The 19,205-nt window shown below is 40.8% G+C and overlaps 1 protein-coding gene and 1 long non-coding RNA gene across 8 annotated transcripts in view; one reads left to right on the top strand and one right to left on the bottom strand.

Moving 5' to 3' along the window:
• LOC121109080 overlaps positions 1-9,344 on the top strand; it is a 41,841-nt gene extending 32,497 nt beyond the window's left edge. For all 7 annotated transcript variants that reach the window (XR_005862552.2, XR_005862551.2, XR_006931300.1 and 4 more), the window contains one exon: positions 8,935-9,344. This is a non-coding gene — a long non-coding RNA (uncharacterized LOC121109080). The remainder of the gene's footprint in view (positions 1-8,934) is intronic.
• The window catches only part of PKP2 (plakophilin 2), a 42,862-nt gene continuing 30,630 nt past the window's right edge, over positions 6,974-19,205 (bottom strand). Inside the window, exons 7-13 of the mRNA XM_416362.6 lie at positions 17,754-17,871; positions 16,071-16,232; positions 14,400-14,573; positions 13,658-13,811; positions 11,295-11,484; positions 10,275-10,362; positions 6,974-7,855 (exon numbers count right to left, since the gene is read on the bottom strand). Coding sequence (XP_416362.6) covers positions 7,787-7,855; positions 10,275-10,362; positions 11,295-11,484; positions 13,658-13,811; positions 14,400-14,573; positions 16,071-16,232; positions 17,754-17,871 — 955 coding nt within the window. The 3' untranslated portion in view covers positions 6,974-7,786. The remainder of the gene's footprint in view (positions 7,856-10,274; positions 10,363-11,294; positions 11,485-13,657; positions 13,812-14,399; positions 14,574-16,070; positions 16,233-17,753; positions 17,872-19,205) is intronic.

Raw genomic sequence — 19,205 nt, 5'->3', positions numbered from 1 at the left:
TTTTCCTCAACATTTGCTTTTCCTTTAAGGTGAGGGTTATATGAAATCTCACAGAAGCAGAGCTGTTAATTTGATTACAACAACGGGATTTGATTACAACAAAAAGTTAATGCTAATATTAGCTGGAACAAATGTTTCTCTGATTTGGTTTTTCCACATAGGCAGGGCTACAGGGAGCTTGAGTTCTACATTAGTGGATGGAACTGCCTTCATCTGGAAAACATTTCTTAGTATTAAGCTGCAGTTAACTGAAAGAAACTATGGATTATTTGCTGTCACTTTTGTGAAGATGGAAAGTTGCAGTGGGGCATTGCTTGCAAGCAGGTCTGGGGACTTCCTACAGGTGAAGGAAAGGAATAATCTTGCCAGTGACACCCTTACCCAACAGGAGAATGTCTTTTAGCCCAAGCTGTGAATCATGAGTGTTTTAACAAGAATTTAGTTAGAAGGTTTCTCTAGCTTGTGCTGTTACACCGATTTTTAATGTGTTAGACCTGCATGCCTGTGGAGAAAAGTTCTAGCCAAGGCCTTACAACCAGACTGCACGAAAGGCAGCAGTAACAGTACAACACATGCATCTTCTGTAGGTGGCTGGTGTAAGCACACAAGAAGTTGACAACCACCGTCCACAACTGCACTCTGTTTACCTTTGCTTTCTTTCCTGGCTGGGCATCAACCAGCTGCTATTTGCTAACTTTAACAGAGAACCTGAGAGTGGACAAGCCTTTTCCAAGCATTTTGCCAAACATCAGTCACACAAGTGTTTTACTGATGCTGCTAAGTGCATTTTTCCCAAGGAGTGAGCACCCACAATACCAGCAGAAGGCAGCCACTGTGCTGCCCAAACCCCTTCCATGTTGTAATGCTGTGCCTGCCTCAAATTTTGTTCAAGTAACAAAGCCATTTGTTACCTTTGCTTGCCAAAGCATCCATCCATCCCATGGGCTACGTATCAGCTCCATGAAGTGCCCCAGGGGTTTTCTTGCCACCTGGCACCCTGCCCCATACCATTAGAGTGGATGCTGGTGGGGAGCCAGCCACAAGCTCAGCTGAAGGCGTTACTTCTGCTGTGGCAGCAGGGAAATACCTGGTGCCTGCTCGTGACCACATGCAGGCAGTTAATGCTTTGCATGGATGGGCTGGGGTGGCTGCCATGAGCTGGGCTGCTCTGTAGTGAGTCTGTCCTGGGGACTGGTGGGCTGCTTCTTTGCTCTCTGAGTCAGAACAGGAGGACATGATAACACTTTTCCATGGAAAAATGCACAAAATAGCAACAGTAGGGCCTAGCTTTTAAATCTGCTTATAAACACCTCAGATCAGATCACCTCTTGTTCTAACGCTTTCTTTTCCCCCTTTTCTTGTGTCACTTCAACAAAAACACACCTGTAGCCACTGCAGTGGATGCAAAGAACAGAAAGCTGCAGCAAAGTACACATCTTTGTCTTTTGTGAGTGTACTAAATACCTTTTCTTTTATAGAGTTATCTGTAGGCTACCAAATTAACTATGTCCTATTTACTATCCACAATTACCTCCACAAAATCCCTAAGCCCAGGTAATGGTGAATTTGTCTGTGTTCTTCCTCAAAGCAGTAAATACCTGATCTGATGAGAGAAAACCTCAGTGGAGGGACAGCACCTTTTGGTTACTCAGTAGGCCCGGAACTGGCCAGGTGCTGGTCTGTGGGCCTGGCTGCATCCAGCAGGTTGGAAATTAGGAAAAATTTATTCTCAGAAGGAGTGGTGATGCACTGGCACAGGCTGCCCAGGCAGGTGGTGGAGTCACTCCAACAGATCCTTGCCTCTCCTTGCTGAGGTCTCCACATCTGGGCGCAGCACTCCAGGTGGGGCCTCACCAGTGCAGAATAGAGGGGCAGGATCACCTCCCTCACCTGCTGGCCACACTTCTTTTGATGCAGCCCAAGATATGGTTGGCTTTCTGGGCTGCAAGGGCACATTGCTGGCTCATGCCCTGTTTCCATCCACCAGTACCTCCAGGTCTTTTTCAGCAGGATTGTGCTCCCCCCAGCCTGTACTGACACTGGGGGCTGCCGTGACCCAGGTGCAGACCTTGGCTGGTTTTGTTGAAGCTCATGAGGTTCTCCTGGGCCTGCTGCTTGAGCCTGTCTGAGTCTCTCTGGATGGCATCCCATTCCTCAGGTGTGTCAACCACACCACACAGTATGGTTATTTCAAGGCAGTAAGAGTCATAGGTTTAGAGCAGATCTTTCCTTAACATTATGAAAGGAGAGCCATCTTCAGGATCCTGGTTTTAATTTCCAAAATGACAGACTGAAATTCCTAAAATCCCAGCTTACATTTCAGGCTGGGGGCAGGACCCAGATAACACACCTGGTGCTATATACCAGCGCAGAGTAGGCTGACAGCCCGCATGGCCGCCCCGTCGCTGCCCAAGGACAAAGGTCATCTCTGAAAGCCTGCATTGTTCTCCCTGCAGCACGCTGTGTGTTCCCTTGTCGCAACTGCTATACAAACACAAAGGTAATCATCGTACAAATGCATCATAAAGCACCTCCTCTCCTCATGCTGCCAAGCAAAACTTCTATTACAAAGGAAAAGTTTTACGATGAAAAAGTGTATTTCCTCTTTATTTCCTTTTCATTATCATCAGCTTTTATCTAACAGGATCTGTTTTAATCTCAGCTACAGCTCATTTACCCTACGTGCCATATTCAGGATTCTCCAACCTTCAAAAGCCATATGGAGTTTAAGCTCTTGCTGCATTTTTAATTGGGCCAAGCCTAGTGTCCAGTGTTTTGAGTTAAACTAAAATCTGCTCACATATCTTGAAGCACTCTTCCAGGAAGAGTTCAGTACTGATTCTACAACATTCTACAACATACAATAAATGACTTATTTTGTTGTTGCTCCAAGCCAAACACAGATATTCTGCCTGAGGCCATTATATTATGACCTTCAGGGGCTTCAGAAAGCTTTTGAACTTTCTGAAAGATATTGCCCTCTTAACCAGCAGCTACGCTTACCCTAAAAAAAGCCCCTCTCATGCTTCTTTGTTTTTGGTGACCAGCCAGGGGCTCAAGCTCTGCTATTTATATTTCTAGTGAACGTATGGGCTAAAGGTACCACCTTGACAGTCATTTGGTTTCTTCTGTCGATGACTGTGATCTTGTTTCTGAGCAAAGCAAGAGGAGCACTGCATTTTCATTCAAAGCTCTCTCTATTATTTGGAGTATCCATAAATGACCCTTTCACTTGCAAAATGTCATGTAGGAAATGCTAGTTACAGCCTTAATGTAGAGGTAGCCAGCTCTCAGTTCAGTGCTGCCACTGTCCCTCTCCTCCGTCAAGTACCAGCTGTTTACTTGGTTCTTGTTTGAGGGTTCACCAGCAATTCTAGGACACCTTGGTTCGTGCTCACTGAGTACAGCATCAGACTCTTGGGTGTCTTTAGTCATGCTGGGAACCTGTTCATTGGTCTCACTGGCTGGATCCTGGTCATCTGCACTCAGCTCTGGCATCCCAAAAGGAAGCTGAACTAGATGACTGCTCGGGGTGTTGCCCGGCTCACTTTCTCCCACCTCATGCCTCCTGATGAGGTGATCTTTTCTTTGCAGCACTCTGAAAACATCTAGGAGTAAAGCACTCCCTTTGGGGCTGCCAGTGGTGGAGTAGGAACTCTTGGTATGTGCTTCACAGGCAAAACGCAATAATGGATGTTTGAGGGTCACGCAATGCACTTAAATCTCACAAAAAATGGAGGGAGGCCTGAAATCATATTTAAGTTGCAGACACTCCCAGATGTCTGGCTACATTTGACGTCAAAGCAAGAGCAGCCTCGGGACTTCTGAGAACAACACCTTTCAAGGTTTTGTTGTGGGCAGCTCCACCCACAGTCCTACATATGAGTGCAGCTTATAGATCACAAAATAGAGGCATAAGAGAGAGCCTCATGCAATTTCAGAAGAATGTATAGTCAGCACAACGTAATGAAGAGCACTATATCTGCAGCTGGTACTGATGTCCCCATTCCCTTGCACAGTCACAGTGCTGCCTGCCCTGTGAGCAAAAGCACGTGCTTGTTCAGGAGGCCTTGGTGCCTTGTGGGGATTTGCAGTATCAGCTGTTTACTACAGATGATAAGGATGTTTAAAGCAAATGCCTGCTCTCTCTTTTTCATGTATGTGGATATTTACACTGGTCTGGAAGAGAGGGAAATCACTAAAAATAATAGAATGCAAATAGAGGAATGTGAGTTTAGGGTGAGTAGTTATTTTTTTTAACAAATCTTAAGTTCCTAAACACGAATTGTTTAAAGTTACCAGACACATCACTCAAACATGCAGCTGAAGAAAGGGTGTAAGCAAACTCTGATTTCTGATCCTGAGCTGACGATACCTCTGCTTGTGAATGGTAAAATATATTTGGCTCAGAATTTGTGAATTAAAATAAAATGGATTTATTTCCTTATCGTAAGAAAACCTGCTAAAATATCCAAAGTATGATTGCAGAGAATGGCACACCCCTGGTCTACATACACTGTTTGCTGTAAAACCCTTTTTGTCTTTGGTATTTTTGAGCAAATCTCCCTTTTATGTTTTCAGTGGTCAGATGCTGCAGAGCATCTATAACTGTATGCTCAGTGCAGACTCTCATAGTTATATATCAATGTCTGATTCTTCAAGTACTTGTCCTTGATGCACTGTGATGCTGAGTGCAAACTTGCCTTTTCTCCAGTCTGACTTCTGGCATGACATCCAGATGTTTTGCTTATAGCAGGCCTTAAGGTTGATATCTTGCTGATGAGCTGCATCTGGGGCTCAGTCAAGGATGACAACAGAGGTCTTAATCAGCAGCAATAACAGTAAAAAAGAATGGAAGGACAACTGCTGGAGTTGAAATAACTTCCATAGCTTTTGTGTGATTCACTTGGTGTCTGCTCAGTTACTTATCTCAAGAACCCTTGCAAAGAGAGTACAGAGTGATAATGTCGGGTGTTTTGGTGCTGAATGCCAAAGACAGGAAAATGTAAGGCCAGCTGAAGCCCAAACAAGCAAACTGGAAGCCTGAGATACAATACCTCAGCTTTAGTAAGTGCCTGGGATTCTTTTATCGTGGCTCGTAATGGTGTCAGTTCATCTCATCTGCACGGGCCCAGAAGGGAGAGTTAACTTTCCTTAATATATGGCATGCTCCTGCACAAAAGAAAAAACTCACAAAAAGCAGCAAGTAACATAAGGCTACGTTCATGCACAATGTACTGCAGTATTTTATGTAGACCAGTTCTATTTGGCAAGTGAGGGAGAAGAGAAGGAACTAATATTTAGGAACTGTGACATCAGAAAAAAGGTAGGAGGATGCTGCATGCCAGCAATTTATTTCACTAGTGACAACGAAGACCAACAACAGATATTTCTGTTAGAGTACACTTGATTATTTCTCTAGCATTCGCTGCTTTCTCTGAGATCCTGCTGAAATGTTTTTGATTGCCTACAAGCAGGAGATCAGTTGTCATAAGGTGTGTCACTGTTCCTCATCCCTGTTTATAGCTGTCAGCTGCTGCCAGGCCTGACATTCCTCTTGGTGACTTCTGAATGCCGCTGTGATTTTAAAGAGACACTATCAATAGAAACAACCCCGAAAGTTTGTAACTGCCCTCATTCTCATTTACCTCACACTGAGAGTTAGTCCAAGCAGAACATAGACAAGTGCACAGCATTGGTGTTTTATTTTTAAGTGTGTGGCTTTCATGGAATAAAACCAGTTCTTGACTATTTCTAGAAGCCCCCTCCCTGTTGTTTAGACTGCAGTTCGGTGCCACTCTGTCTTCATTTTTGCTCTTTGTAAACCAGTTTTCACTACCACTACTTCCGGGGCAGTGAAGGTAGACTTGTCCAGCCATCCTGATGTTTATTCATTCACGGTACATGCAGCATTACTTGGGTTAACAAGTTGGAAGAAAAAGTTTGACTTTAATTGTCCATTTTCTGTCATATTTAAAAAACTTATAAAAACACTGTCCTCACCATGAGGTGCTGTAAGTTCCCTTCCCCTGTGTTGTTTTTGGACTCAGAGTATTTTGGAAATGATCTCTTAAAAGACAATAGTATTTTTAAAACCTCCTACAGGAACACATTTGATTTGAGTTATTCAAAGCAAACGCGAAGGACTAACGGACCTGTGAAAATGACCTCTGCTGGAAAAACAGGGTTGGTTGTTTAACTTCCAGGCTGTTTTGTTCTGAATGCACGTGTGTGACTTCCTGGCAACTTTGCAAGAACTATGTGCATCTCCAAGCATAATTTAGCCCCGATACCAGAAATATATTTGGACGCAGTGCAACATCACAGTCTGCTGGTTTTAAATTTCTGATGGGGACTAAACCTTTGAGCAGAAGTGCTGAAATGAGTGGACCTGATGCTCTCCTCTGTGAGGTCCCAAAGGATTGCACATCCCTTTCTGCGTCAGAACAGCTGTGAAAGCTCCTGTGCCAGCAGTTCAGGGAGGGGGAACAGCACAGGTTCCATTCTTGTAGGACGGCTTGCGAATGCATATGCCAGTTGTGGGTGCCATCAACATAGCTTAGCTCCTCTGGTTTGTAGAGTAATGGCAGATCATGTCAACTTAGAATCCAAACCACAGAGCTTTATGTATGTATGTATTTATTTCCAATTGGTTTAATGGACAATCTAACTGCTGGTTTGTTGAGATAACTACTGTTTAGAAAAGGCATCATGTGGGAGGTTTCAATACTTCTTTTTCCTCTCCTAGGATCATACCATAGGAACAGTCTTCAGGTGCTTACAAATTTGTCTCCTGTTACTTATTCCCACATGTGCAGATATAGTCCTTCTGTTATCACACTGCAGGTATTTGCTGTAGGGAGGATGATGGTTTCAACTAAGAGAATATGAAGCAAGATCAGATGCATTCCTTAAGCAGCAGTGTTCCTAACCTCATGTATCATTCTCTTCAAAAATAAAGACAAGACTCCACTCCTTTTACTACATTTAATCAACAGAATTGTTTTGAAAATGTGATTTTCTTAAAGTAATCACTGAATCACCAGCAATTAGCAAAGAATGATGGATCAGCCCAAAGTGCTTGACATATTGCGTCTCGATATAACCCTTTCTGGACACAGTTATCAATTCCAACAGCCACGTGAAGGAGCCCGATGAGAGCCAGGTATAACCAGATCTATGTAAAATCAATGTCACTGCTGTTGCTGATGAAATCTCGAAAGAAAGAGGCTTAAGAACCAGTGAGCACATGAATACAAGTAATATAAAAATACTCATTTTAACTTCATTAGTGCTTTTATAATGCAGGTAGTGAAACAGCTTCTTGTGCATACTCACAGAGTCTAGAGATTCTTGTTTAGCATACGTGAAGAAACAAAAGGGTGAAAAATTACTATGTCCTGAGCAGTGCAATTGATTCTTACCCTCTGTAGAAAACAATCTGTATAAAACATTCTGAAAAGTATTTGCTGCCAATAATCATTTTAAACCTCTTTGTATAAACATCTGCTAGACTAAAGGCAGTCATCTGAAACTCTGAGTAGTGGTAAACTTAGGTGAAACTTCATCTTAAATGTCCTGAAGAATCCATTTCTGGTTATTCATATACTGATCTATAGTGACAACAATGTGATGAAAATTAAAAACACAGGACAGCTATCACAGGTCATTCAAGTCTATAAATCAGCCTCTTTTTTCCGAGATACTTCCCAGTTCACAGGAATACCAGCCGCATGAAGGCAGTTACACTAATCAATAAATGTCTTCTGTGATGTTATGATCTGATTCAATCTCTTAGCGAGTTATAGGCTCTTGTGGTCCGGGTATTGATGAAATCCGTCTTCTTAAAATCAGCCTTTGGAATGAAAGAAAGAATAATTCATTATCTTCAGTGTCAACTTTGCAAGTGTTCACCTGCCTAAAAGATAGGTATGGCCATAGCAAGGGCCTAGGTAGAGTCCTCTGCAGTTAACAGGGACTGAAGAGATATCTCCCAAGAGTAACTCAGTTCATTCTAAGATGGGGGTATTCCACAGCTTCCTTGTGAGAGGAGTGGAGGGGCAGACACTGATCTCTTCTTTCTGGTGACGGTGACAGGAGCCAAGAGAATGGCATGGAGCTGCGTCAGGGGAGGGTCAGGTTGGGGATTAGGCAAAGGTTCTGCAGCAGAGGGCGGTGGGCGTGGAACAGGCTGCCCAGGTCAGTGATCAGGCATCAAGCTGCCAGAGCTCAAGAAGCTTTTGGACAACACTGTCAGACATAGGGTTTGGATTTTGAGTGGGCCTTTATGGAGGCAGGAGTTGGACTCAGTGATCTTTTTAAGTCTCCTCCAATCTGGGATAGCCCTGTGATACTATGAATCACTGTTGGGAGTTTCTTAACTCTCTCTACTGAATGTACCGGGAGCCTATTCCTCTAGCTCCAGCTCTACAGACTCATAACTCTTAGGTGACTAATGTCAGTTGAGATTAACCCTATACAAATGAAGAGTATAGGACAATGCCAAAATGCCTCACAATTGTATCAATCTCATTTGATCAAGTAATTTCTGTTGCTTATTAGATTGACTTTTCAAAAATGTCTAGCCATGAGGTGGCTTGCAGCTTTCAGTGCTCTACTTGGTATCTCCCTGGGACCTGATTTACAGGGAAACAGCAAGAAATCAACATTTAAAAAAAATAAGATTGGACAAATGTGTCTTTTATGTACATCCAGAATAACAAAGGCTTCAGAAAATTCCTGCCGTCATGAATTACTGCATGGTTCAAGCACCCTTATTCTCAAATTCAGATTGTTTGTAAGATAACATACTGCTGAGTGTGATGAAAGACTGTAGAGAGATAATAAGCTAAGTAATTTTCTTGAGGAAATTTCAACAAAAAATCTATAGTTCTTACTGTTGTGCTTTTTTTTCTTTTTTCTTTTTAAATCTAGGAGACCAGTTTCACTGTTCCTCTGTTAAGAAGCAAACTGGCTAACATACATATGATAAAAGCAAGAGCTTGAAAGTAGCATAGTTTTAGGTTATTGGGAATTCTAGGTGACAGATATCCTGTGCTGCAAGTAAATAATGAACGAAAACAGTTTGAAATGAAGGCTGGAGGCAATTTGAAGTCAACCCAGCTGTACTTGGAAAAAGGAGTGACGGAGCCTCAAAAGGAAAGAAACAAGCTGTTTTATTGGCTGGCTGACTCACACTGGTCATTTTTTGTTTGATTTTGACTATGGTAGTATATGTTTGCCAAACCTTTCCCTGGCTGTACCTTTTTGTTTGAATGTAACTAACACGGGGGCTTACAGATGGGACAGAGAACAAGGAGAATAAAACTGTGGGTTTAAAGTAAGAAGCTGTTTTGCCCTTCCTTTGCTTTTTCTGGCAACTTATGCCCTCTGTGTCAGACTGGTTTGGTCAGTGGTGGATGGATATCTACTGAGTATCACTTCTCACTATCTGACTTCTCTAGCAGGAAGCAGCAGTATTCTTCATAAAGTTTGCTAGTGCATATAAAACCAGAAAGGGAGAGAATACAAACACTGATAAGGAAATTGAAGAGCATTCATTGCTTGTGCAGCATTATCTTAGAATCACAGAATGGTTTGGGTTGGAAGAGACCTTAAAGATCATCCAGTTCCAAACTTCTGCCATAGGCAAGGGATACCTACCATTAGATCAGGTTGCCCAGGGTCCCATCCAACCTGGTCTTGATCACATCCAGGGATGGGGCATCCACAACTTCACTGGGCAACACATTCTAGTGCCTTACTGCCCTCTGAGTGAAGAATTTCTTCCTAATACCTCATCTAAATATACCCTCTTTTTGTTTAAAACTGTTATCCCTTGTACCATTACTACTCTTCCTGATAAAAAGTCTCTCCCAGATTTCCTGTAGGCCCCCTTTAGGTATTGGAAGGCTGCAATGAAATCTGCTCTCCAAGCTGAACAACCCCAACTCTCTCAGCATATCTTCACAGGAGAGGCATTCCAGCCCTCTCATCATCCTTGTGGTTCACCTCTGGACCTGCTTCAATGGGTATGCTAGGGGCCCCAGAACTGAATGCAGTATTACAGGTCGGGTTCCTTGAGAGCAGAGGAGAAGGGGAGAATCATCTCCGTTGACCTGCTGGCCTGGCTACACACAAGTAAGAGAAACACCAAATTCAGTAACCCCTTGAAATCCTACCAAGTAACATTGCAGAGGGCCCCAGAGGACAAATGAGAGGGTTCTACATCTGAAATGATAAATTAAATGTCTTTGCTATAAGACAGGTCTTACCTTTTTGTATGCACTGTGGAGATCAGTATGTGCCCACAAGGAGTAGAGGAGGACTGAAGCAGCCTTACTAGCTTTGCTGAACATGTTGCTGAAATTTTGTAAAAAGAATGATAAAATATGTTTAAATTCTCACTTCTTAATCACAGTGCATGTAGAGACTTGAGATATTATAACCTCATATATTTTTTCTGTCTCTTTCCTTCTAAATGACTCTCTCTTGCTCTTTAGGTATTCTAGCAATCTCACGCTGTCCTGACTACTAAAGAAAATGAAACATACATCTCTACTTCATTTATTGTTCAAAACTGCAGAGAAATTAAGTACACTACAGCCTTAATCTTGCAGTACATGCCATAGTATTCAATTTAAGTTGAGAAAATGTACCTCAGAATAAAAAGTATTCTAAACGATCTTGCCAGCAGTTAAAATGTCTCATTAGTTAGACAAAATTAATACTATTCAGGGCCTCATGAGGCCTCCTTTACTGAGATGAATTTCTTCTTTCTTTTTGTAAAAAGAGAAGAAGGCGAACAGAATAATTATTCATAAATAATTACTCTCTTTTGATTAAATACTGGTTACATGTGATTAAGTATTAAACAATTATTAAAGAAAATTCAGGAGCTATTACCTATAATGAAATTCTATAAATAATTTTTATGTACAGCTCCATCTTTTCTATAAAACGTGCTCCTGTGCTGAAGTTTAAAGATTATTAGGGCTGTGTTACAAAGGACAGGAAATAAAGAAACTTTTTTGGGGACAGATAAAATCTGATAGCCTGCCACTGTATGTATTAGAATATAGATAATGTGCCATCATCTTTGGAGGTGATATTTAAAGAACTGGAACACAACACATTCCTTTCTGAATGGAACAGCTGTTACAAGAGATTTTTCTTTGTTTTCTAATATGTGCAATTCTGTTCATATTGCACTCATTTATTTTCAATCTTGCAGTTTCTATTTTTTTCCTGAAGCAAAGGAGGAAGGAGAGGGGAAGGCTTCTCAACCACCTTACCTGTCGTTCATGCTGATGGCAATGATCTTTGGCAGGCCACCAGCACTTAGGAGAAGCCGTGCATTGTGAGAACTGCTCTGTGTCAAATTGTATAAGGTGTAGCAGACTGAAGCTGTGGTTTCACAGGCAATATCAGACCCTGGGACGTAGTCAGGAAGTACTGAGACCAAATCAGGCAAAACTTCTCTAGCTAGAAAGTGGAAGACAGACAGACAGAAAACTCAATTACTAACTAGTTAGTAACATTACTACATTACTACTTACCTAGGATTCCTACATTAGTCCTCCCATTGTTGCCCATCACAGTGCTGTTTGCTCCCCGAAAAGGGTAATGATCTCATAGCTGCATTATATCCCCACAGTTAAGTTGCATCCACACAAAATTGTACAGTACATATTTTGCTTCTTATGCACAATACATTAATACTTAATGTACTGCAATGAAGTCATTTGTGTAGTCAGGAGGCTACCACTTCCTGAGGAAATGTGTGTGTTTAAAGGTAAACATGGATTTAGTAGTACACCACAAACTGAGAAAGGGTGACCGTAGCTTGATTTTAATGTTGCATTTGACAATGGTAGGCTACAGGGAGATACACACATTGAACCTCCTATACCTGTAGGTAAGTTAGTTATTTAAAAAGAATGTCATACCTGGAAGTCTCCTCCTACTCAAAGAACAGTTCATTATTTTGACCACACTGTATGTGCCTATACCAGCATTATATATTGTGTATGTTGTATGTATATTGTAAGGACTGGGGCAATGTGGAGAACTATGCCACATGGACTGGTGCATGTTCAGAGTTGATGGAGAAGATTACAGCAGTCAGCAACAGGCTGCAGCCAGCTGCTCCTGATGTCAGAAGAAGCACTGGGAAGTAGCTGCAGGCATGTGGGGAAGGAATTATTCAGTGTGAGGCCACACTGGCCCTCAACACTCAGCACGCCACTTGTACTGAGAATGTTTTGCTCACTCTGACTCCTGTTCTTTCCTCTAGGTTGTCACAAAGTTTGTTTACAATGAGATTAAATTACATACAATTCAGATAAGGACTTCTTTAAAACTGAATGAGCCACCTGCTATGATAAATGTCAGACAAAGCAATTATGTTAGACACGATAGTCCATTTTCTTTCCATTGGTAAATCAAGTAAGGAGATTTTCAGGAAGTCTGAAAATCATTTTATTTCCATGTTTTATATGGTATGGTATGTTTTATATGAAACTTATCTCAATTTGAAATCAAACATTCATTTTGCTTGCTGAATAGAAACGCTTTTATCTAGGAAAATTATGTCCTTCCTTTCCTTTGGCCAAAATGATTGGAGAGTTTGACTTGAATCCACACGTCAGTCAAAAAGAACTTCTTTTCATTGAGGAAATGTTCATCTGAAATTCCCCCCATTTTTACTACTATGGCTAAAGCAATAAAACAACAGTAAAGTTTAAGCATCTTTCTCCAGAGCTTCATCCTATTCTGCCCTTTCCATATTCTTTTATAGATTGTTTTTCCCTAAGAAAAGCCTAAGCTCTTCCTCTTGGGCTAATTCCTATGTTTCTGGAGGATTCACTACTTGTAATTTTTAACATCCTTTTGAAATCAGTCTAACAACATACTGTTATATTTTCATTAATAGGGAATGCTCTCTAAGGATTAATCAGTGACCAGAAGACTGTTCTGCAGAATTCTGGATGCTAATTCATCCCATAAATCAGCTTTATGCCTGTAATTTCCTCTTGTCCCTTCAGTAGGAATATAGAAGAGGATAACAAATGATGTGAATTCACTTTATCCTATCAATAGGAAATATATTTATATAAATACAAATTAAACAGAAATGAAAACACTCAGAATAGAAACGGCTTCTGATGTGAAAATAATTATCACATTTTAGAAATAGCACCCTCCAGAAATAATTAGTTGTTTTCTCTGTGGGATCTTATAACTTTGCAGGGAAACTGTGGAAGCAGTGAGCTTGCAAAGTTTTATATCTATAAGAAGAAAATATGGTCTTCACTGGAGTAACTAGAGATGTTCTATTACGTAGTTGTGGCAGACGGAACTCTGCATCTTCTTAACTTTACCCTAATTTAAGTGGAAGAAAACCTTTGTTCAAATCTATGTATATTTTAGTACTTTGAGTATAACATCACTGGAAGTATCTGATGAGGAATACGCAATGTAGAAAAAACCTGAGGTTAGAGTCGTTCTTAGACAAAACCCTTATTTTCAGTCCCATATAATGAGTCAAGCAATCAGTGTAAATGACTGTTAAAATTCATATACCGTTTTTTTTTTTCTAAATTTCTTTTTTAAAGAAGGAAAGAAAGCCCAAGAGACAACATTAGTCTTTGCTCACCTATATCATTTTGCAGAGAGGTGTTGCGAGACAAGTTCCTGAGCAGTGAGACTGCTGTCTTCTTTACTGCTGGGTGGCTTGCATGCAGCATAGTTCGAATACTTGGAAGGCCATTTGCCTTCCGAACAACAGTCTGGGCCACCGCAAATGGCATCTGTTATAAAGGCATTTGGCAAGAATGTGTCATTACCGTGAATGTATAGCCCCACAAACAACAGCAGTAGGCTCTTTGTACTGTTTTATGTCTATTTAAGATAGTTTAGATCTGGAGCTAGGTATGAGCTGAAACAGAAGAGGAAGGTGATATAAAAGAAGTTTCAAGCCCACTATTTCCCACATACTCTTTGGGCAGTTCCTCAGCCAAAACATAACATAGGTCATCAATTTCTAATCCATGAAAGGGATGTGTAGCTGTGCCAGAGAATTCCTCTCTCCATGGGACCAATTTTATTCCACAAATCCACTTTTTTCACTCTTTTAGCATCAACTTATTCCTCACTGTGCAATGAATTAGCAAATTCCAGATGTAGACACAAAGTGAAAAGAAGTGATCCTCCTATTTGCCAAGCAGGAAATATCTACAGTGCTGGTTATGACTTTCTCTTCAAAGTTCTTCGATTTCATTGTGTCTGGAAGCCAGTGATTTGCCTGTAGTTATCTGAGCTCCATGCTGTGAGTACGTTGCAATTGCAGCCCTAAAATCTATGCATTTACATCAAGAACTAAAAAAAAGCTGACTTACTGGTCCGGTACCAGCTGTGAGGTTCTGAAGAGCTCCCAGGGATGCTTCCTGGGTATAGTTTCTGGTACTCTTTGCTATCAAGGAGAGATATATCCTAATCAGTGTGGAATGCCAGAGTGACTCCACACCTCTGGGATTGCTCTTTTCCTCAGGTAGCGGGATGTCCTGCTGCTTCTAAACATGTAAACAGATCAGCTGTTAGAACCAGTAACCTTATATGACATAATGCATCACAATCTAAACTAGCAATTTTGTAACTCTATGACCAGATGATTTTGTGGAGCTCATTACAGAGAATCTTCATGAGAATGAAAATGAACATTATTTTAAGATAGACACTTAGTGTTGTATTATCACTGATATTTTAATAATCAAAGAGTCTAAAAATGAATTAAAAGCTGATTCAAGTTCTTTTTCTAAGATAAATGTTTATTTCCTTGTTTTTGTTACCATTTTTGTTAGCTAGATCAGGGACTGCAATTCAAAGTAAAGAATGCTTTCATTTTTACTACCGTATGTTAGGATATTGGTTAAAAAGTACTCATACCCAAGATCTATTATCAATCACATGAGTTCAAACATGGCAATTGGAAAGTCAAGATGGAACAATAATTTTTACCAATAGGCTCATGTGTGAGAACATTTCTTATCTTTGATGATTCAGGGAATGAGCCTGAAGTAATCTGCTGTGGAGAAATAGGGGTGTATTCTCCAGGAGAAACGATCTGCTATTTGATAACACATAGCCAAGAGCACTCACTGCTAGTCTTCTTGTCATAGGAATATGGATATGTTTGATGACTGATTAAAGTATGTTTAATTTGCAATAATTATATTTTCCCTAATTTTCCCTAACATTCATAGTCTAAGAGCAGGTCTGATTTTGTTTCACTTTTATTAATTGAAATTATGCTACTGATGACCAGAAGATCCATGTTCACACTCCTTTAGATTTTAAGCTCCTCGGCAAGTATCAAGTTGTGAACACTAATGGCAACCTGTAAAATTCCAGTATTTAACTGTACTGACCATTCCATCTGAAAATGGGAGATAGGTGAAGAGGAAGATGCTTTGCATCTCTAGCTATTGACATTGGGGGCTGAGCTGAAGGAGAAAGAGAAATAGCATGCTAAAGCTGTACTCTGTATGGAACAGGAGAAGAAGCAATAGACTCCAGCAAAAATAATGGATGGGGGAGGAGCATAAATCCTCTTATCTCCCTTTCCCCCTCCCTGGTACCTGTTTTTCTCCCCAACAATTCCAGCTGCCAGAATATTTGGATCTGTGAGAAGTCCAAAAGCCACGGAGAAGGCAAATCAACTTGTGCTAATTCCATCTGTGAAACTGCTACAATAGCCAGTCATCGGTAGGACACTTGCACAATTGCTGAACATGGTGCAGACTCCAGTTAGATCCATCAGGTAATGAAGCTGAGAGGCAGTATTTCTCAACTAATGAAATTGTGAATTGCTTTGTCATTTGTTCCATCAGACATCTAATAGGATAATGAATGTTAGAAAAAGCTATCGATAAATTCTCATTTTGAGGGTGTGTCTCACTACCATACGCATCACCAACAGAGAAGCAACCTAATTAGATCGCAGCCTTATATTCTCCAGAAGTTGCTACAACTGATTAACAAAATGAGATGTAACCAAACATGTGCTTTACCTCTTTCACTTTTCTGCTCCGTGTTCCAAAACAGCCTGGTGTTCGATCATTGGTAGAAATATTTCTTCTTTGTATATAGATGCTCTGGGCATAGCTTTCAGGAAGTTCTACCTCTAGTTGGTAGGAAAGATTGTGCAAAATGCACACACAATTTTCTGTGGCCTAAAATAAAAGAATAGAAAATTTGGAAGCAATGGCATGTGTTGAAGGGACATGTATAGACAAAGAACTTCATTTTTGGATCTTAAACAATTAACTGCATAGCTTATAATGGTTTAAAGAAGAGCTAGTTTTCATGCCAGTGACCCACAAGACTGCTTTTACACTGAGAAATTAAACATGTCCTGAGATGTTCCTAAGCACTCAGGCCAACTGGCACACAAGGCCTGCATTCAGAGCATGGTGCATGTCTGTTGGAAATGATCCTGGGACATTATAATTCCTGAAGGTACCTGGGATTTGTTTGGGCACGTGCTATTTAGCACAGACCAGAAGTGTGCCAAGGAATGCACAGAAGCTTAAGAGCAAAGACGAACACATATACACCTAGTCAGCGTCAGTGAAAGGAAGGCTTTGTGTCTTTCCAAAGGGTACAGCACATTTTCCAGCCTTTCTGGATGTGGCTCTGGGCAGCCTGGTCTAGTGGTTGGCGACCCTGCCCATGGCAGTGTGGTTGAAACTAGATGATCTTTGAGGTCCTTTTCAACCCAGACCATTCTATGATTCTACAATTCTATGATTCTGGGCAAGACTGAGGTCAGGTTGACAATTTCTGAATGATGAGTTTAGTGGCAAATAGTTTCGTTACCAGTTCTTCACTTTTTGAAAGTAAAAAGGAAATGAGTGGTTTTAGGACAAAATGCAGCAGGGAGCTCATGACACAAGTGTGATGTGCTGGATTCTCCCTGGAGCTACTGGCTCTGAATGCAGGGAGATGGAGAAACTCAAGTAACTAATCCCAGGAAAGAGCTACAAATACACACTAATTATCACTACACAGCACAAGTTATAGCAGGCACATTAGAAGTGCTTTGTAGGCTACGGTTAACCTCATAAGTGGCTGCTGTTCTTCTCACCTAACTTCACCCAGCTAAAAGACAAACATCTAGTCTAAGCAGTGTTCAGGGTTCATCTGCAGTCAGCGTTGGGAGGAAGAGTAGTAGAAAACCTGTCTTTTGGAATTGTCCACATCCTCTTGGTTACTGGCTTAGGCTGAATGCTTAACTTCCAAAAAAAATGTAGGAAAATGAATTCCATTCTAAACGACATAAACTCCAAATTACTTTGCCACCCAGATTTAGCTTTTGCATTTCCTAAGGGACATACAGCATTTCCTATTCAGGAAAGTGCTCAGATATTAATTCTTTAAAACTTCTAGCTAGCTATCTCCCTTAAACAAGCAAAAAAAGCAGTACTGGAATCTTTAAAAGTTTCTAGTCCTCTGTGGTGATCCTTAAGACTGTTTTCCTAAAGCCAAGGTATGTTATTCTTTTAGACAGCAAGATAAAAAACACTTTTAAAAGCTTCTTTTTGAACTTTCATATTTTGTAGTAGTTCTAAAAGCATTGGAAATAAGTATAAATTTGGCAGCAACACCACAGCTCCTTCTGAATACTGATTTTGAAAGAAAAACTTGCTTTCAGTGATTTCCCCTAGGAAAAGACCTTCCATCTTGAAGAATACCTTGTCATTAGGCTCGTGGTCTGCAATAGCTCCTTGAATATAATACACAAGAGAATCAATCAAACCGTCACACTCTCTCATCTTTTTCCTTCCTTCTGGGCCAGCAGAGCTCATGTTTCTGTGCAGGAAGAAATACATTGGTAAGAAGAGATTTACTCGAAGATATTTTCTTGTGCCTCTCTGATAAACTTTTCCAGATAAACCTTAAAATAGCAAAGTTAAGGATGACTGCTTCTTTTCTGTAGGGCTGTACAATAATACGAGACTCTGTTAAATAAAACTTCAATTTTAGTGCATTCCCAGACAATAACAAATAACAAATTAAAACAAGCTGTTGCGTTTGGAGGGATAAAGTATGCCCCGATTCCAGTCTTCATCTCAATGTAATCTTCTCTAAACAAACAAATTGAACTATTTCTTCCCCCAGATATTCCACTTTAAGCTGTGTTTTTAATATCTGTGATATTGGCTATGTCAAGCTACCAAAGTACTTGTGAAAACTTCCTTTCAAAAAAAGTCTTCTTTTAACATTTACCTAAACTAAACCAATTCTTGATCACCCACCAAGAGACATAAGTTTGGAGAGTTTTAGCAACATCTACACACAAACTATAAAAGTTTTGGAAAACAGGAAACAGCTGTTTCTTTATTGCCTAAGTTCATTTTCTGTGCTTGTAAATGAACCACAGAGTAAACCCAACTTTCTCAACTTGAAAATGATTGATTTCAGCTATGGGACTAAATTCACCAGACACCCCATGTGTTGTTAGAAGGAAGGGAAAGACAGCTGAGCCTGCAGACTGAGCTCAAGGCAAGCAGACAAGTAATGTATCATAAGGCGGCCAGAGACTGGTAATCACTGCCATCTGAGCAGTATGCAAATACTGAATCTTCTGCTACTGCCAACAGGGAGTTCATAGAGTCACAGAATGGTTTGGGTTGTAAGGGACCTGAAAGTCCATGCACCTCCAACCCTCCGCCCTAAGCAGGGCTGCCACCCAGCAGATCAGCTGCCCAAGGCCCCATCCAGACTGGCCTTGAACACCTCCATGGATGAGGCATCTACAATCTCTCTGAGCAGCCTGTGGCAGGGCCTCATCGCCCTCTGAGTAGGGAATTTCTTCCTAACATCAAACCTAAATTTTCCCTCTTCTAGTTTAAAACCATTCCCCCTTGTCCTATCACTATCAGTCCATGTATAAAGTCAGTCTCCCATCTTCTTTATAAGCTTCCTTTAATGTACTGGAAGGTCACAATGAGATCTCCCCAAAGGCTTCCCCAGGCTGAACAAATTCCCCTCTTCATAGGAAAGGTGTTTCTATTTTCTGCTTTCCCTTATTTCTCTGAGGGTCCTCATAGTGGCTGAGCACTCTTTCTCAGTTTGCTCTTTTGCCATTCTGTCTCACATTCTCATGAGGACAGTAGACCCATTACTACTGATATTTGCTTTCC

This window comes from Gallus gallus, chromosome 1 (genome assembly GCF_016699485.2).
Source record: "Gallus gallus isolate bGalGal1 chromosome 1, bGalGal1.mat.broiler.GRCg7b, whole genome shotgun sequence".
In the NCBI taxonomy this organism is placed as follows: Eukaryota; Metazoa; Chordata; class Aves; order Galliformes; family Phasianidae; genus Gallus; species Gallus gallus.
This window is presented reverse-complemented; position numbering and strand designations above follow the sequence as displayed.